General features: G+C 38.2%; 1 protein-coding gene across 1 annotated transcript in view; it reads left to right on the top strand.

Annotated features, from left to right (window-relative positions):
• The window catches only part of sgcd (sarcoglycan, delta (dystrophin-associated glycoprotein)), a 152,306-nt gene that overhangs the window by 118,505 nt on the left and 15,560 nt on the right, over positions 1–18,241 (top strand). The window contains exon 5 of the mRNA XM_044371087.1: positions 8,810–8,882. Coding sequence (XP_044227022.1) covers positions 8,810–8,882 — 73 coding nt within the window. The remainder of the gene's footprint in view (positions 1–8,809; positions 8,883–18,241) is intronic.

Raw genomic sequence — 18,241 nt, 5'->3', positions numbered from 1 at the left:
CAGAGAATACGTCAATCAATCAAACTTTATTTGTATACACCTTTCATACAGGTAAGTGCAATTCAAAGTGCTTCATAGATGACTGACAAGCTGATAATAAAACAAAACAAAATAGAGAGAATTTTAAAAAAAAAATGTAATCAAATCAATAAAATAGATAATTAATAAAAAAAAATAAGAAATAGTTAAAACAGATAAAAGACAAATAAAATAAGCAGAAATAAAACATTTTAAAACAAAAACACAATAAAATAAATAGTGAGTATAGTAGTGAGTGAGTTTCAGCTCATAGTTTATCTGTCCAGCTGCAACTTTACTGTTTCGGTTCACTCTCAGCGCTCTCATAGCGTCATTTTTTGGCCGCAGCAGGCGGCTGTTTTCAAAGAAAAAGCTGTAAAAAGCCACTGTACACTACCTGCTCAGCATGAAACAGCAAACAGACACAGTTAGCTGTAGACTAGCTGGTGAACATAGTGGAGCATTTAGCAGCTAAAGAGCCAGATATTTCCCTCAGGAGTTGTTAGAGAGCAAAAACAGAAGCTAAAAGAGAGTGAATATTGGACTTACATTCACCAGGTGAACAGAAACACGACTCTAAATGAATGATGATGTTGCTCCGTAACTGCTGGATGTGGAAATAAGCAACTGTTTGCTAACAAGTTCAACAAATCAACTTAAAAGCTGCTGATATGTCAGTGCTGTTCACAATTTGTTTCTGCTGCCTCCCAAGTGATTATTGCAGATGCAAAATGTATTTTTACTATACTTGTATACTTTTTTGTGCCAGATATTCCTGGATAAAAAGGAAACATTAAAAACATTTTAAAGCAAGACAATGAAGCATTTTGCATAGATATCCATCAAGATAAATGCAGGATTTTGGTTTCCAGTTATTGTTGCACACGTATCGTACATGACTGTCACCAATCATTGAAATTATGCCTGGAGGGAGTTTCCTCCGTGTCTTGTGTGTCTCAGTATTTCATCACCTCTGAGATACTTCAGGCCACGACTGATGATATCTGCCCCTGGTCGACTACTGACTCATAAACACACACACACACACTGATTCACACACATGCACATATACATGGACACACGGACACACAGCTGCTCACACAGACACATTAATCTTCAGTGGCATCATTTATTTTCTCACCCGACCACCACCACCGCCACCACCGCCACCACCAGCAGCGGTCCATGAACATGTCAGTGCTGTAACGTATCGCTGCTGTCTGCTCAGTATTCATGTGGAGCCTGTGATCAGAAAATCAGATAAATCAAGCCTTTATTCACAAAGGTTCACATGAATGGAGTCGTCACACTGTGACTGAGTGAAAATATTACGCCTCAGAATACAAATGAAGACAGTATGGCAGAAATATAAACATCTGTGGTGTCACAATGTCAATAATCTGTGACGTTTAATGAGAGTAAATGTCTTGTGTTCAAACTCACCATCAATGTCAAACTACAGCCTGACTGATACTGATACTGATACAAAAAGCTTATAAAAATAAATCAGGTATAATTTTTACAGAATTGTATCCAAAATATGCACTAAACAAGACATTTTAAAGTTAAAACATAAACATGTGAGTCCTCTCTGGTCTAGGTTAACCTCAGATTTATTTTGTTCAAAGACAGATGTTGGATGATTGATCGAGTATGGACACAAAAATCTCTGTACCATATGTAGAAAAAAACTTGTTTGTGATTTGAGAAAAGGTCAAATATACGAGACTGTGAACAGAACAACTTAAGGAGAGAAGTCAACTGCAAGTCCTAGAAAGCAAAGTTATTAGAAACATCTGATCTTTAAACGTTGTCGTATCGCTGTGATTACAGTTCTGGTTGATTTGGCCACAACTGTAGCTACTGATTATAACTTTTTTTTTTGAATATCACTGTAATAATGAGCTGTACTCTGTCAGATATATAAAAGATTAAGAGCAACTTTTGTTTGTTAGTTGTTTGTGAGTTAGTCAATAATCAGATAATCAAACTTCTTCGGCTGAATAGTTTACCTCGAGGAGTTAAAGGTGTGCAGCCACATTTTTAATCAATGAGCTTTGTGGTGATAAACTTTTTCTGAGGTTGCTTCACAATAAAAAAAAAAGTCAGTGCTTCACCAGTTGAACACTTTCAGCAGAAAATGATCAGTTTGCATTAGCGGTAACTTAATACCTCTGAATCTTGGAGGAGATCTACAGGTTAGCAGCGAGGTTGATAACAATGAGATAAAACTGAACAGTAACGCTGAAATACATGCTTCATGACTTCCTGTGCATATTTATGCAGTTTAAATCCTGCACCTGAATAGCAGACAGGGCCATAAACTATTATATAAAGTGGTAATTTAACCTTTTTAATGAGGTTTCTTTTACCTACCTCGTGGCTTTTGAATTTGCTGGTTTATGTGAAGCTGTTGCTGTAACACTGTACTTTCCCCTTTTTATTACTAAAAATACTCTATTTGTCTAATTACTGAATGTCAATACACTGAATGACTATTGCTGAAAAATGCCGACCATAATAGTATCAAAAACAGGGACTGATTTCATGAAAACCGTATAACTAATAGCAGAGTGAACTTAGAGGTTCACCTTTGTAGAAGTAAATTCAGCAAGTTGAATTCCTCCCTTTATGGATTTTTAGATTAATTTTGGATCAATCCAGCAACACAGTGCTGTGTTTTGTTCTGGATTGCAATGATAAAACATGACTCTGGGTGCTGTCTTCTCTTTAGAAATGGTTCTTATACCAAACAACAATAAAAACATATTTCTCAGGAATAAAGCTGAATCATTTATCCATGACGACCCCTTAAATAACGCTTCATAATTCGAAATTCTAGAAATCTAAATCAGGAGGAGAGTTTTATTCTGTGTAGGTGAACAACAAAGTTATCATTAAAAATAAATGTGAAATTTGAAACAACTCTTGAAACAAAAGAAGAGAAGGAAAATTTCTACACGCTGCTGACTGTGGAGAACACATCACTGTGTTTGAACTTTCAACATGGGTGATAAAAAATGATGGTAAAATAAAACGGCACTAGTTTTATCATTTTAAACCAGCGCGTTAAGGCAGAGTGACAGCCAGAAGCAAAGTAAAAGTGCTTTTTGTTCTTTTTTACTTCCAACTGAGAGCTGGGATTTCTAATGTGATGCTTCTGTTTTATCTTCACTCACTTTACTGCAGGAAAGAGGCAGTGACATGCGCCGAGGCTTCCACTTCACTTTACATCTGTACTTCTGCCTCTAACTGACTAAATAGTACGCATTTAAATGTCACCGGCGCTTTCATAAGTTACTTTTTTCTTTTGTAACCCTTCTGTTTTGGTACGCTTCTCAGGAAAGTTAGGTGAAATTCAGAAAAATATAACACTTTGCAATACTTTATGAATACCTGGATGGTAGATGGTAGTGATAAATTCATTCATATAGCACCTTTCTTGTCTTCCAACCACTCAAAGCGCTTTACACTACAAGCCACGTTCACACACATTCATACACTGATGGCACAACCTTTGGGAGCAATTTGGGGTTCAGTATCTTGCCCAAGGACACATGTGGACTGGAGGAGGCTGATCTTCCGATTAGAGGACGACCTGCTCTACCTCCTGAGCCACAGCCGCCCCTGAATGGTAAAATTACTCTGTATATTGTAAATAGCTTTATTTATCATTGACTGATTATGCAGACAGTATTAAATATCCATCCATCCATCCATTTTCTTCACCGCTAATCCTCTAGAGGGTTGCGGGGGAGCTGAAGCTAATCTCATCTGACATGCGGCGAGAGGCGGGGTACGACCTGGACAGGCCGCCAGTCAATCACAGGGCAAACATATAGTATAGAGACAGACAACCATTCACGCTTACATTCACCAGTTAACCTAAGCTGCATGTTTTTGTTCTGTGGGAGGCAGAGGAAGAACATGCAAAGTATTAAAGTTCAAGTATTAAATATCCAGCACTGAATTTCATCTTGCTACTGCAGGCATACTTTCTATCCATTTGGGTAAAAAAAAAAAAAAAAAAAAAAAAAAAAAGAGGAGAACAGAAGTGGCTCCATCTGTAGCAGTCATCAACAGCAGAGTTATCTATCCCACATGGGCGAGCTGAAGCTGCACTTTGCATAAAAATATTTATTTCCCTGACTTTTCTACAGGTTGTGCCATGTTATGAACAGCTCCCCCGAGGAGTGAAGGTGTTGTAAATATCTCCACAGACACCACAGAAACTCAACTATTAAATGTCTGTTTCATTGAAAAATACTCAAACATGTCAAACTTGTCCTGCCACAACCCAGTCTGTCCAGGTGGCTTCAAAATAAACCATTTGAAAGTTTCTCAAACACAGGTGTGCACTATGTGATGATAATGTAAGTGGTTAGATTCCCTTTTGTCATACTTTTGCTCTGTAGTGTCTGAAGTATGATTAATGCTTTCAAAGTTAAATAAAACTAATTATTTTCAAAAAACTGCAGTGTATCAAAATTAGATACTAACCAGCTGAAAAGACCTAACGTTACTTTACTCTCATATTCTAACTTACAGGATTCTGCTTGCTGATTTTCTATATTTTTTCTTATTGTCAACAAATCTCATGTTTGGATCCAAACAAACAATGAACTGATCTACTAACAAGTATTGTGTGTGTATCCAAAACCTGATACATCTTATTCCTCTGTGCTGTAGACCTTAGTTGTTGTCCAAAATCTATTAAAAACACACCAATGATCCATATCGCCGCACCGAGTTACATTTTCCTTCACCATGAAGACAACGGTTACTATAGTTTGTTTAGAAACGGCTCCAAAGACTAATAACAGAGGTCACGTTTACAGTCTCCAGAGAGTAGTTCTGTGTAAGGCAGACGCCACTGAGCATGTGCAAGAACTTCTGTTTACAGCTTCACTAGCTTGTTGTGCTACATATCACAACCTCTTGAATTCGCACTGATGTTATTTGCAAAGCACAATGTAGCGCAAAGTGCAAAGGTGTTGCTCACTGACATCTCCTTCAGACGTGTTTTAAGATATATAAAAATACTCTGCTTTGAATCTGCTTTTTCCTGCAAAGAAAAGTTCAATTATCATGTTAAAATCCTTAAAATTACACCTCCTTCTCCCTCTCCTATGAATATGTAAATATTTTTCATTTCAAAGATGTCTCCTATTTCACTGTAAAGCCCACTCTCAGTGTTTGTGCACTGGAGGCTTCAAATTTCCACATTACTAAAGTTACATACTGGACCACAACTGGCTCCAAAACTAGTTGTGATGTCACCAATCCCACTTGTAAGTACACGCCTTAAACTGAGATTAAAGGTGAGCAAAGAAAAACTTTTCCACTTTCAGCAGAAGAATGTGCCTTCGTCAATCTTTGTGTCAAATTGTGCACGTACATCAGTCTGCACGGTGAAGCTCAAACATTCAACTGAAGGAACAAGAAGAAAAACACATTTTTGAGTGCAGGGAGAGTTTAATAGATTTGGGACAACAACAGAGCTCTATGGCACAGAGGAATAAGATATATCAGGCTTTGGATACAAACACAATACTTGTTGGTACATCAGTTCATTGTTGGTTTGGCTCCAAACATGAGATTTGTTGAGAATAAGAGAAGATTACCAGCCTTCAACATCATTATATTATTCTACAGGTTTGAAGCTGGAACCTGTAAAATATACAGATATTAATGCTGTACTTCCATATAATGATAACATTTTATAACTCTAATACTGCACTATTCAGTCAACAGATATGTTTGGTTTTTTTTCTGAACATTGAAAGCTCAACAGTCAAACTCCCCTGTCACTGGAAAATATATTTCCCCTTGTTGTAAGCAGGGTACTTTGACAGTCCCATAATGGAGATGTCAAAGGTTTGATGTGTTGAGTGAGACACTGGGCCCTCACCTGAACTCTCCCTGGATTGGGGCTAAATGCCAGCAAATATTGCATTTGACAAGGAAGTTTTTGTTCTTACTGGTGAAAACTTCAATGTGTGTCACAGCGTGAGAAGCGTTTGGATTCCCAGCGGTGCCTCAAAACGCTTGAAAACACATTTAGTCATGGCCATTGATCTGCGCCTGATGCTTTGTTGATTTGATGTACCTGAATGATTCAGTCTACTCTCGCTGAGCTGCTGCATTGACACTACAGTCAATCAGAGCCTCAGACTGAGGGCCAGCCAAGTATTACTTTGTTGTTGTTTTTTAATGCTCTGGGTTTGTGCTTCACCACAATAAAGCAATGTAATGTCAGTCATATTTCCCCTAGTGTAGGATTTCAAGGTATTTCAGCATATTACACTTGATACTTTTGTGTCTCTAGAAAGACAGAAAAGGCAGGAAATGATACGATAAATACCAGAAGTGTACAGATTCTTTACATAAGTAAAAGCAGAAATACTGTAGTCATAAAAATACTCCATTACAAGTAAAGGTCCTGAATTCAAAATGTTAAGTAAAAGTAGATAAGTATTATCAGCAAAATGTACTATGTACTGTAAAAGTAAAAGTACTGATTATGCAGTCTGGCTTCTTTTAGAGTGTTATGTTGAGGAGAATTACTTGATCACTCAATAAACACACAAAGAGAACCAAAAGTAGAAGTCAGAAGTACAATGCATCATATTTCTGAGAGACAAAGAATTAGTTAAGCTTAGTTATCTTTTCTTTGCCTGACAAGTAGCGCTAAACCCTCAACCCTGAACAATCCTTAAACAGAAACAAAGGTCAAGAGTTCAACTAGCCCAGGAATAGTATTTCATCACAACCATATATGCCAGAATGACATATCAGAATGACTATCACATTAAATTAAAGAACAAACAACACTGTCCTCTAAAGACTTGTCAGATCAACACATAGAAATCTACATAAACTAACTGTTAAACAATCATCTGTCTCATTTACACAGCAAGGAACTAAGTTTAAAATAGACACAGCAGGAAAAACCAACATAAAGTGTATTAGTAAGGTGTTGGGCCACCATGTGCCGCCAGAACAGCTTCAATGCACCTTAGCATTGATTCTACAAGTCTCTGAACTCTACTGGAGGGATGAACATCATTCTTCAAAAAGGTATTCCCTCATCTGGTGTTTTAATGATGGTGGTGGAGAGCGCAGTCTAACGCGTCGGTCCAAAATCTCCCATAGGTGTTCATCTGGGTTGAGATCTGGTGACTGTGAAGGCCATAGCATATGATTCACATCATTTTCATACTCATCAAACCATCCAGTGACCCCTCACGCCCTGTGGATTGGGGCATTGTCGTACAGGAAAAGAAATGTTTCATCATAGGATAAAGGTGATGACTCAGAACACCTTTGTATTGATTTGCAGTGACCCTTCCCTCTGAGAGGACAAATGGACTTAAACCATGCCAGCAAAATGCTCCCCAAAGCATAACAGAGCGGCCAGATCCCCTCACTGTAGGGGTCAAGCATTCAGACCTGTACTAGCATTTCCTTTAATTTGTCGTCCATCTGTATATACATATTCTAACTATACATAGTGGCCAAAGTGTCAAATAGTGAGCAAAAAACACTGGCTTCAGACTGCTCTGAATACTTGGTTTCCAAAGTTTTTTTCTCCTTTCAGCTTTCTTTATATAGCTATAGCTTTTCTTTATATGGTCGTCTGCTCCACACACAGTGCATGAGTTCACTGCTCCGCTCCACTAACATTATGGCATTTTATATTGTTTTGGGGGTAGTAACGCTGAGCCATGACTCCATTACACAGCAGGGCAAAATAAAATAAGTAGTTTACCTGTTGGAGGTGTGCTGGTAGCTCTTCATCAAACATCATCATCACTGTGGCTGTTTCTGCTTGTGCTATTCCTCCCTGCATTATTTCTACCTGATCCGCTGAACAAACAGCTCCGAATATCTCATTGTTTTGACTGGTTTTTAGTGTTGCTAACGAAGCTCTGCTAAGCTGCTGAGGAACACGTTTCACTTCCTGTGAATTCTTCACAATTAAAGTTTCCCGTTATTTAGTCATTGAAAAGCTTTTAATTTGAAGCAGTAAAGCAGGAAATGTTGGGTTTGCATCGGTGGTAACTTAACACAACTCTGATATGGCTGCCCCTCAGCAGGCTTCCAGAAAGCTGGCCAATCAGAACAGAGTGGGCTCATCAGGAGGGAGCCACTATAAGATAAATGAGGAGTTTTTTGAGCTGTGAATGAATTTTGGGGTCTAAAAGTAAATTTTGACTTTACATTTTAGCATGTTAGCATAACAACAACAAAGTTAGCCTTTTCTTGGTGTGAAAGGAAATCAGTGATGTGTATTAGACTCTTGTTCTTCTTACTGGTTGCTTGTTATGTTGATCAGTGAGTAAAAAACAACGTACCAGTCGTAATGTTCATTTAAAAAATGCACATATTGTATCCTCTTACAGAACATTGTCCCATTGCTTCTTTGTGTAAATTTGCAAATCCAAACTGTTTTTCAAATGGCTAAAGACTGGCCGGCACAGAAAACGAAGCATATTGAGGTCACATTCAGCTGTTGTAGCAACTTTTTCTTCTTTTTCCTTCTTGATGAAATAACATTTTTAGTTTTAAAAAAAACCCTTATGATATTCCATCAGAGTATACTTCCCTATCAAATGTGTGTGAGTCTGTGTTATCAGTGAGGCGAGCTGAGGGCCGCTGTGCTCACTGACTGGAGCCGTATAGATCGGCAGAGTCTCACAGATTATGTCCATTGATCAGACAGGAGGGGTTTTTGATTTCAACTGACGGCAGCCTCCTGTCTGATGTCTGTTGTGTTCTGTGATTTCAGGAGCCGAAGGAGCCGTGTTCAGCAAATCAGTGGAGACACCACACGTCAGGGCCGAGCCGTTCAAAGAGCTACGGTGAGTCTGTTTGTGTCATAGCATGCAAGAATTCATGGCCATGTGCAGTAAATAAACAGGCATGTTAGAGCGCAAACTGAAGCAGACACACAGACATCAATGCATATAAATTAGAAACATCTATTATAAAGTTATCCTGCATCTAGTGTTTTAATGTAATGCACAGCTCAATATAACATAAACAAACCAAAACCTCCATAGAGATAAATCATTCACTTTAGGACCAACACACACAGACCCGCATTCATAAACAAATCTTGTGATCAATTCAAGTCACTCAAGTCATTTTCAAGCAAAAATACCAAAAAATGAACTGGTTTCAGCTCCTCAGATATGAAAATGTTTTGTTTTTCCTTGTCCTCAGTGATAGTAAATTCAATATATTTGGGGTTTTGGCCGTCGGTCACACAAAAGCAGCTTGGTACAAATGAATAATTGAATTATGGAGAAAATAGTCAGCAGATTAATTAATTATTTAATTAGGAACACAATAAAAACAAGAAGATATGGTTAAGACGGTAAGTAATAAAATAATGGATACTACAAATAACAAATTTGCCTCAGGGGGCTTTATAAGGAAAAGCAAGAGAGGAGGAATCCCTCTTCCAGGACCGACAGTCATGCAATAGATGTTGCACCGTAGCGCTTGGCAACAATATGTAAGTGTGTGAAAGACAGAGAGATTATAAAAATACATTTTAAAAGAGACGTAACAGACCTACTTTACATATTTAATTGTTACTGTGAGACTTAATGCACCAGACTGGAGCTGCAATGACCAGTGCAATACAGGAAATTGCACCTGAATTTGTAAATCTGGAAAAGCAGGTGTAAAATTAGTTGATTTTGTCTTCAGTAGAAGTTCAGACAATTATTTCACCTAAATGACAGCAGTAAAGAATTTTGCATCAAACTAAAATATACATATAAGGTTGCAGCGATGTAACAAACTGTTATTTTTTACATGCTTTTACATTTTGTTTGTTTGTTTAGTTAGATTTTTATTGGGATTCTCATTAGTTGCCTTGGCAACTGGGGTCCATATTAAAATATAATACATATAATTCATGTTTGCAGTTACATTACATACAGTAAACAATATAAAGTAGTTACAACATTACGATTGCATCCAACAATGAAATTACGTCACGATCATACATATACAAAAATCAAAATAAATCAATTTAAAGGGGTTAACAAGTCAGGACAAACAACAATAACAAAAATCTAGCTTATTTATTTTGCAGGCCTGTCTTTAAGAATAATAAACAAACAAATCTTCAGCTTATTCTTAAAACTTTTTTTTGTAACTTCTTGAGATATAAAGCATGGCAGACTGGTCCGGTGACATGTTGCTTCATACAACACTGTTCTCACCTTTCTGTTTCCCTGCAGCCTCCTGCTTCAGTACTTTTATTGGCTTACTGCGGCTCTGCTTTCAGCAAAAATCTAGTAAAAATACACTTTTCTATTTGTATCATCTCTCTGGATATGTCTTTGTTTTTCACACACCAACTGTTGCCAAGTGCTACAGTGCAATCTAATATTCAGTACTAATCACAGAAATAACACATCTTGATTTCTCTGCTAATTAGTTTAGTTTCATGATGCTTATGGCTTTAAAAACCCAGTTTGATCCATCACATGCATTTGTTGGACCTTTTTTAAACATGATTTTGCCCCAAAAATGTACCCTTAAATGAGTTAGGAGCTCATTTCAGCATTGACTTTTTTAAAATTAGATTGTATTTGCATGTGATTCAGCCCTGAGGTCACAATACTGACTCAACTCAACTCAGATGCACAAAAGATTTTGTTGCATCTCAATTGAGTGGGGAGAAAAACAGTGAACACCTTGTAAAGAGGCAGGATTTAAATGTAGAAATCTATGAAGTGGTAGAAAGAGCAGTTTTTTATGGGCAGTTAGTTCTCCTGTCCAGTAATGTTTGTCTGTAGAGGCCAGGATGAGAGCTTGTCTTAGAGATCAGTGGGTCAACAGATGCCTCTTCCCTCCCCATCTTCTTTTTCCTCTTTTTCAGTCCTTCTCTGTTACCAAATCGACACTCAGATGCTCATCAGAATTGACAAAATATCAGAGCTACATGTCCTGTGTCAGGGGTAAAAAATAAAAGGAGAGACATGAGAGAGAAACCGGAACAAGATCTGGTTAAAGAAAGACTTGAAAAGGTTTGAGAAGAGGTGAGGGAAAGAAAGACTGTGTGTGTGTGTGTGTGTGTGTGTGTGTGTGTGTGTGAGTGTGTAGTGGTGTATTCAACCATATTTTGGTGGAAAAATGAGTTTTTGGAACATATTGATAAACAGTAGAGAAGTGGATTATGCCGCTGCAAGGGTTTGACATATATCTAAGGATGTTTTGATCATTTTTCCAAGCTGCTGCTGAGTAATCTATTTCTGATACTCACTACAAATGAAAACTGTACAAGTCTTCCATTAGAGTTCAGCATGTTTGTTTCATTTCAAGTCCTCCAACTTAAACAACAAAATATAAATACAAAATGCCTTAATTAAAAAAAAACTTTCATCTTCTGATGTGACACCACTGTGGTTAAGACAGTTAAATTAAATTTACTCTGTTACACTAACTACTTGGTTTAGGTTGAGGAAGGATTGTGGTCACGGTTAAAAGAAACTAACTGTGAAACACTTTGTTGACTCGTCATCAGACAAGACTTTTATAAACTTTTGTGTTCAAGGGAAACTTCGGTGAGTTGTTGTTGAAATCAGCTAAATATTCAGCCACGACTTTGAAAATCTAAGCGACACTCTCTGTACTCTAACACGACAAACTCCTCCCAGCATTCCTCTCTCCAACTCTGTCATGGCTGAATATTTAACTGATTTCAACAACAACTCAACTCTCGCGGGATTTCAGAACGAGACTTCTCCTTGAGCGAGACTCGGTTCCACACGATAACAAACACACCAGATCAAGTGAAAGTTAAAGAAAAACACTTCATTGCAGACACTTCTAATAAAAATCTGAGCCTGTCAGTGGCAAAAAACAAGCACTTTTATTGGACGTACATTGATGTGATTGATATTGCCCCCAAAAGGATTACACTGCAGCTCATTTCACAGCTGCCAGCTGCAGCTTTCTCACTCAATACTGGATCAGTTTCAACGATTGTTCTCCCAATTAGTCACTTAGACACAAAAAGAAAAAAAATACCAAAGTTTCCCTTTAACAGGTTTGTTATTAATCAGAATTTTTTTTGTCTTTTTAATCTTTGACATCAGACAAGACTCTTAATTACACATAAAAAATGCTTTAAAGCCTTTATTATAGTGTAATGGTCAAACAATCAGACACTGAGACAAGTGAATTTAGTGCTTCAGTCACACATGTGGGAATTTTCACAGTCACATTTGCTTCCTACATTATACTTGTACTAAATAAATGTCACAGATAATAGTAAAGGAAATAAGTACGAATACACTGATAATAGTAGTAAAGACATTTATACAGATATATCTGTAAATATTTGTACCTTGACCTTTTTGGGAATTCCTTCCCTTTTTTTGTGGACATTGATACTTGTGCATCAAAATCACCTGCCTTGTGCCACCTTGTTGTCAGATCCAGAAAGCACTTCCTCCTCTTTTTTCATCATAAATCAGAGCTAAAAGGAGAGTCAAGGTTACATTTTACACGTGGATACAAACACAAGTCCCATGGGATGATAATGTGGCTCTGTGTCTGCTGGATGTGTAGAAGGGTAAGTGTTTAATAATATATCAGAGCTGTGTGTCTGTGAGCTGAATATTCACTTCTTCCACAACCGAGTGACGGGAAAAAAAACAACATATGACTGAATAAATCCATGTTTATATTACGTCTTAAATCTAAGCTGACCACAGTCTCACATTTTTCTACGAGGGGACAGATTACAGCCACTTTTCAAGCCTGAGGGTTTGCTAATCAAAATATTTTGGGTGGAATATCACTTTAAGGTAGACAGGTGTCACAAGTTATCAGCTCCCTGACAGACATCAGTCAGATTCAACTCAGACTGACTGACTGTTCCTTCAACCTTCTCCTCTGTGTATATGTCCTCATCTGTGTGTGTGTGTGTGTGTGTGTGTGTGTGTGTGTGTGTGTGTGTGTGTGTGTGTGGACAGCCAAGGATGTCTCCACGGTGTAAACGTCTTGTTTATCATCTCACTTCTGCCTGTGCTGTCAGATGTGATGACAGTCAATCAGAGCAGAAAGAGAGAGAGAGAGGGAGAGAGAGGGGGATGTTTATGACGGGACAGAAAACGAGAGAAAGAAGAAGTAAAAAGATGGAGAGGGAGCGCTGCGGTGGACAGAGTGACACTGAAGGAGCAAGAAAGGAAGCTGAAACAGAATAACTAAATTCATATTTGTCTGCATTTAAATCTTGAACCTCTTGACTTTTCTCTTCCTGGTAATTCAAGTATTTATTGACCTTTTCTGAACTGAAATATGGCAGAAATATTACGATGTGAAAAACATCCACATTTACTCCTCAGTCCACCCACACAGGTGTTTTCACTCACCTTAGCTCTTCCCAGGACTGACTGGGTGTGTACAGGCAAACACAGCCGCTGTTCTGTTTGTGGGACGGTGAAGTCGGTCAGTTTGCCCTTTTTGTCCACTTTTGCCCACAACTTCTGATCAGATTTTCATGATTTTTAAGGTTACTTCTTGTGCCTGAATGATTTTCACCAACCATACTTGTACACGTTATTGGGGTGGCTGTGGCTCAGGAGGTAGAGCGGGTCATCCACTAATCCGAAGCTTGGCGGATTCCTGGCTCCTCCAGTCCACATGTCGATGTGTCCTTGGACACTTCACACCGAATTGCTCCTGATGGCTGTACCATTCAGCGTATGAATGTGTGTGAATGGGTGGATGTTATTCGTAGTGTAAAAAGCGCTTTGAGTGGTCGGAAGACTAGAAAGGCTCTATACATGTACGGCCCATTTACCATTTACAGGTGATATAAGAATGCCATGAAATGTGTTTTTTTGTCCTGAAAAACCAGCGATTCTCCTGCTAAAGCCTCGTACAGCCACCTTTCAAGTAGAAACCAAACCTAAATGCTTTTACAAATGCTTACATTGTTGTAGTGATTGCTTTGATCTGACTTGAAAGAAGAAGCAGACTGAGAAAGAGGTAGAAATAGTGAAGAGAAAATAAGAAAATCTAGAAAGAAGGGGACAAAAGAGATCGCAAAAGTGTCAAGATAAAAGAACAAAGAGGGAGCTTGAAAGGACGGAGTATAGGAGACTGGAAAAACAGGAGGGGGGGGGGGGATATCAGACAAAAAAATAGAAAGAAAAGAATATATAGGTATAGAAAAAACAAATAAGAGGTTTATGTGACAGAGAAGAAACACTGCAGAGACGAGTGTGACGGGAATGAGGGGTCAGATAGAGAAGGACTTTGATGACAGATATCTAATAACAGTGTTTCAGTGGTGTGTGCATCCAGCAAGATGAACAATGATTCATCAATCACTGCTGCTTTCCTTTCTGAATCGTTATTTCAAATAATAATAAAAAAAAATTTAAAAAAAACTAAGAAAACGTTCCATCAGTGATGCACAGATCATTTTTGAGCGACGCGCCGAAACCTCTCATTGTCCGTATAATATGACAGTCAGAGTCTCTGGTAATATGTTTTTTTTTTCTTCCCTCTTCCTCTCTCGTGTGTTAATGCATCTTTGGTGACAACCAGCCAATTGAGAATGAAATATGGCCCAAACGATCCAATTATGTCAGAAAAAGGGGGAGCGAACTCGTTGGAGCATGGCTAAAATCTAATCTTACTCTAATCTCTTCCAACCCCTTGGCAGGTAGCAATCGAGGATTCAAATCCTATTTCGGGATATCATATTAACCACAAACACACATACACACACACACACACACACACACACACACATCCCGCCCAGAGCTGTCAGTTCTTTATCAAAACTGTAACCGTCATATCCATCTGCGTGGTAACGCCTTGTCAACAGAATGTGTCCTTGCATCAGACGAACGCCTTTGTGGAAGTAAAATGGCAGCGTGGGTGAATTTGATTTATTTCCTGACCAATTCACAGCACAGATAAAAGGAATACATATGAAGCAATAAGTAGGCGAGTGAAGGTGGGACATGAAGGGAGGCGGGAAATAAAGTAATAGAAGAAGAAAGAGGCATTGTGAGGTTTGTTTTTGTGCTTCCCAGAAGTTTTTCACATCATGGAGACTGTGATAGACTCACATTAGGCCATGACACTTCCTGTACGGAGAGTTGTTAGCGCCCCGCGGTCTTCGCTCTACATGGGAACACGATGGTGCTGAGATTGAAAGTGCGCTGACAGGCAGAGACACACAGCGGGAGGTTAAGTTCAATATCGTTCAACATAAAATGTTCACAACATGTTATTACAGCAAACAATCATACTGAGACAGTTGTGTTTTCATCTCGTACATCTGGTACTTCTACTGTTTCTAAAATCACTACATGCTCATGTCCTACTTTAACAACTGTGTTGTTATTAGTATTTATTTTCATTATTATTATTGTAGTTGTAGCTCATATTTTTATAGTAGTTTAGGGTAATCCAGTGAATACAGATGAAAATAACTTTACGTTGGCATACTTATGTTAATATTTATTAATAGAATGGTCTCTGTTAAGTAAGCCAGTAAAATAAATAGATTAAAAACTCAAAGGTTGGTTTTCACAGTGAATATATGAAATTTGGGGTGTGAAAATAACATTTTTTGACCTGCAAATGATTGTTTTGTGTGATAGAATCTTCACTCAACTTGTTCTGGAGGTTTCTAACATATCACATTTGGGCTTAATAGACAGATAATCAGCTGACAATTAACTACAAGACTGTCCTCTAACCTTAACAAAATGATCAGATTAACCCCAAACTATGATCTTTCCCTAAACCTAACCAAGTTTTTTGGGCCTAAACCTAACTAGACCTTAACCACAGCATTGTCACATCATAAAACATCATTATTGTTAACAATGATGTGTTTTGGAAAGCAGACAAATGATGTTGTTGCAGCTGATTACTGCCGATAGCAGCGCCAGAATAGAAACAATACTATGTGTCGTTCTGGACTCACATGGTCAAATCATGTATTTTGTAGGACTTGTTAATTACAGTACCATGAACTGCTGATGAAGACTCTAAAATGTGGTCGAAAGTTTAAGAGTAAGTGAGTTAGTGAGCCTCGAATGTGGATTGTTTTGTCAACATATAACAGTTTTGTGATGTAATTTGAAGTCAGAGAAAAAAGACGCTGCTTATAACTTCAGATCTTGGATAATAATCATCAAATTTATGATTTTTCCTCCAGTAATTATTTTTTACAGTTACATCCATGTCTGTGTGAACTGGAAATGTTGACAAGCAAATGTAGCATGTAACTCTGGAGCAGATGCGTCATAATGCAAACTCGCCTTTATGTTCATAGCATTACTATGTTATGCTGCTATGAATACAAGACTTTAATTATGGCAAGTTTGCACAGTTCACTCTTTTTTTCCACAAATTGACCTGTACAGTCAACATACACCTTTATTATTATATATTTATTTTATGTTTGTATATAACTGTTCTACGAGGACTGATCCATATCCTTGTGAGGACCTGTCCTGTACTTCTGAGGACCCTCATTGACATAATTCCCTAGCTCCTGAAACCAAACATAATTACAACATTCACCCTAAAAACAAGTTTTAACTCGTTAATTGCCCTTTAAAGAGGACCAGACAAAAATGGCCCCCGTCTTAAACCTGCATTAACAGATTTTTTGTCCACTTGTTTTCAACGGAAACAAATAGTGAGCACAACAGTGACATATCATCATCTTTTCTAGTGGATATATTGAACTTTTTAGTGACCAGTTGCTTATTTCCACATCCAGCAGTTACGGAGCAACATTATCATTCATTTAGAGTTGTGTTTCTGTCCACCTGGTGAATGTAAGACCAATATTCACTCTCTTTTAGCTCTGTTTTTGGTCTCCACCATCTCCTGAGGGAAATATCTGGCTCTTTAGCTGCTAAATGCTCCACTATGTTCACCAACTAGTCTACAGCTAACCATTTGGTGCTGAGCAGGTAGTGTAGAGGAACCTTTTCCCTGAAAACAGCAGCCTGCTGCGTCCAAAAAACGACGCTACGAGAGCGCCGAGAGTGAACCAAAACAGTCAAGTTTCAGACGGAGAGCTAAAACAATGAACTGACACTCGCTATAAAGCTCCTTAAAGCCGAGGGGATACAAGCCATGCACAACAAATTTCACACTCTCAGTTCAAGCATTGTGAAAAATATCAATTATAAGCGCTTGAAGGAGTAAAACTCAAATCGGTCCTCCCAAATATGGCAATAAAAGAACACATACACACACTTCAAGGGCCTGCACTGTGACTGGAGTGTAAACTGAGAGGATCTGACACTTGAACACTACAGCCCACCTGCATGCTGTGGCTATTTTCAAAATTCTGTGTGAGGATTAAAAATCATCCCACTCTTCTTGACGTTGTGACAAAACCGCTCAGAGCCACGAGCCGATATTTACAGGAAGCGGCAAAGGTGTCAGAACGCTTCAGTAGATTCAGACCTGCAGAGGAGGTCTCTGTAGACTTCCTGTCTTCCTGTCACTACGGCGGTTGTGGATAAAATACGTGATTTTTTTTTTTTTTTTTTTTCCACAGGGATGGTTTCCATTGATATCACACACAGACTGTATTCAACTGGAGGATTGTGAGTTTTTGTTCTGAGAGAAGAGCAGCTATTAAAAGCTCTGTTTATGTGGACAGATTCCTACATGACAGCCAACCCCAGCTCTAGTGCTCTGGGTGGTATAGAAGTGTCATATTTTCATTTGGAGTACTCTGTTAAAGGGTTCATTTGTTTCAACAGGGATTATCTGTCACAATACATACATATATATATATATATATATATATAAAGGAAAAGCCAAAGATGTTTGATCAGAGGAGGCAACTCTATGCTGTGGACGGATTACCGAGCCGGCCTACCGGTGAAGGGGCTCTACGCCAGAGGCTGTGATTGTTGTTGGAAAGTCAAAGAGCTGAGCTAAATGGCCCGATTACATTTGTTTTTCATATAGAGTTGTAGAAGTGGGAGTAGCATGAGTGGGAGACGCTTGTTCTGAAAGTGTTTATCCCCACTGTAAATGTCCATTATCTTTTTTTTAAATTTTTTTAATCTGTATTCTGGATATAACTGTTATAGCCATTAGCTTGACTTATTTCAACTTAATTTCAGAGGGTTTGGCGAGGTGGAAAGCTCTAAGCTCACAGCTGCAGTTGCTGTGAAGAAGAAGAAGAAGAAGA

The sequence above is a fragment of the Thunnus albacares genome, chromosome 13 (assembly GCF_914725855.1).
Source record: "Thunnus albacares chromosome 13, fThuAlb1.1, whole genome shotgun sequence".
NCBI lineage: Eukaryota > Metazoa > Chordata > Actinopteri > Scombriformes > Scombridae > Thunnus > Thunnus albacares.
This window is presented reverse-complemented; position numbering and strand designations above follow the sequence as displayed.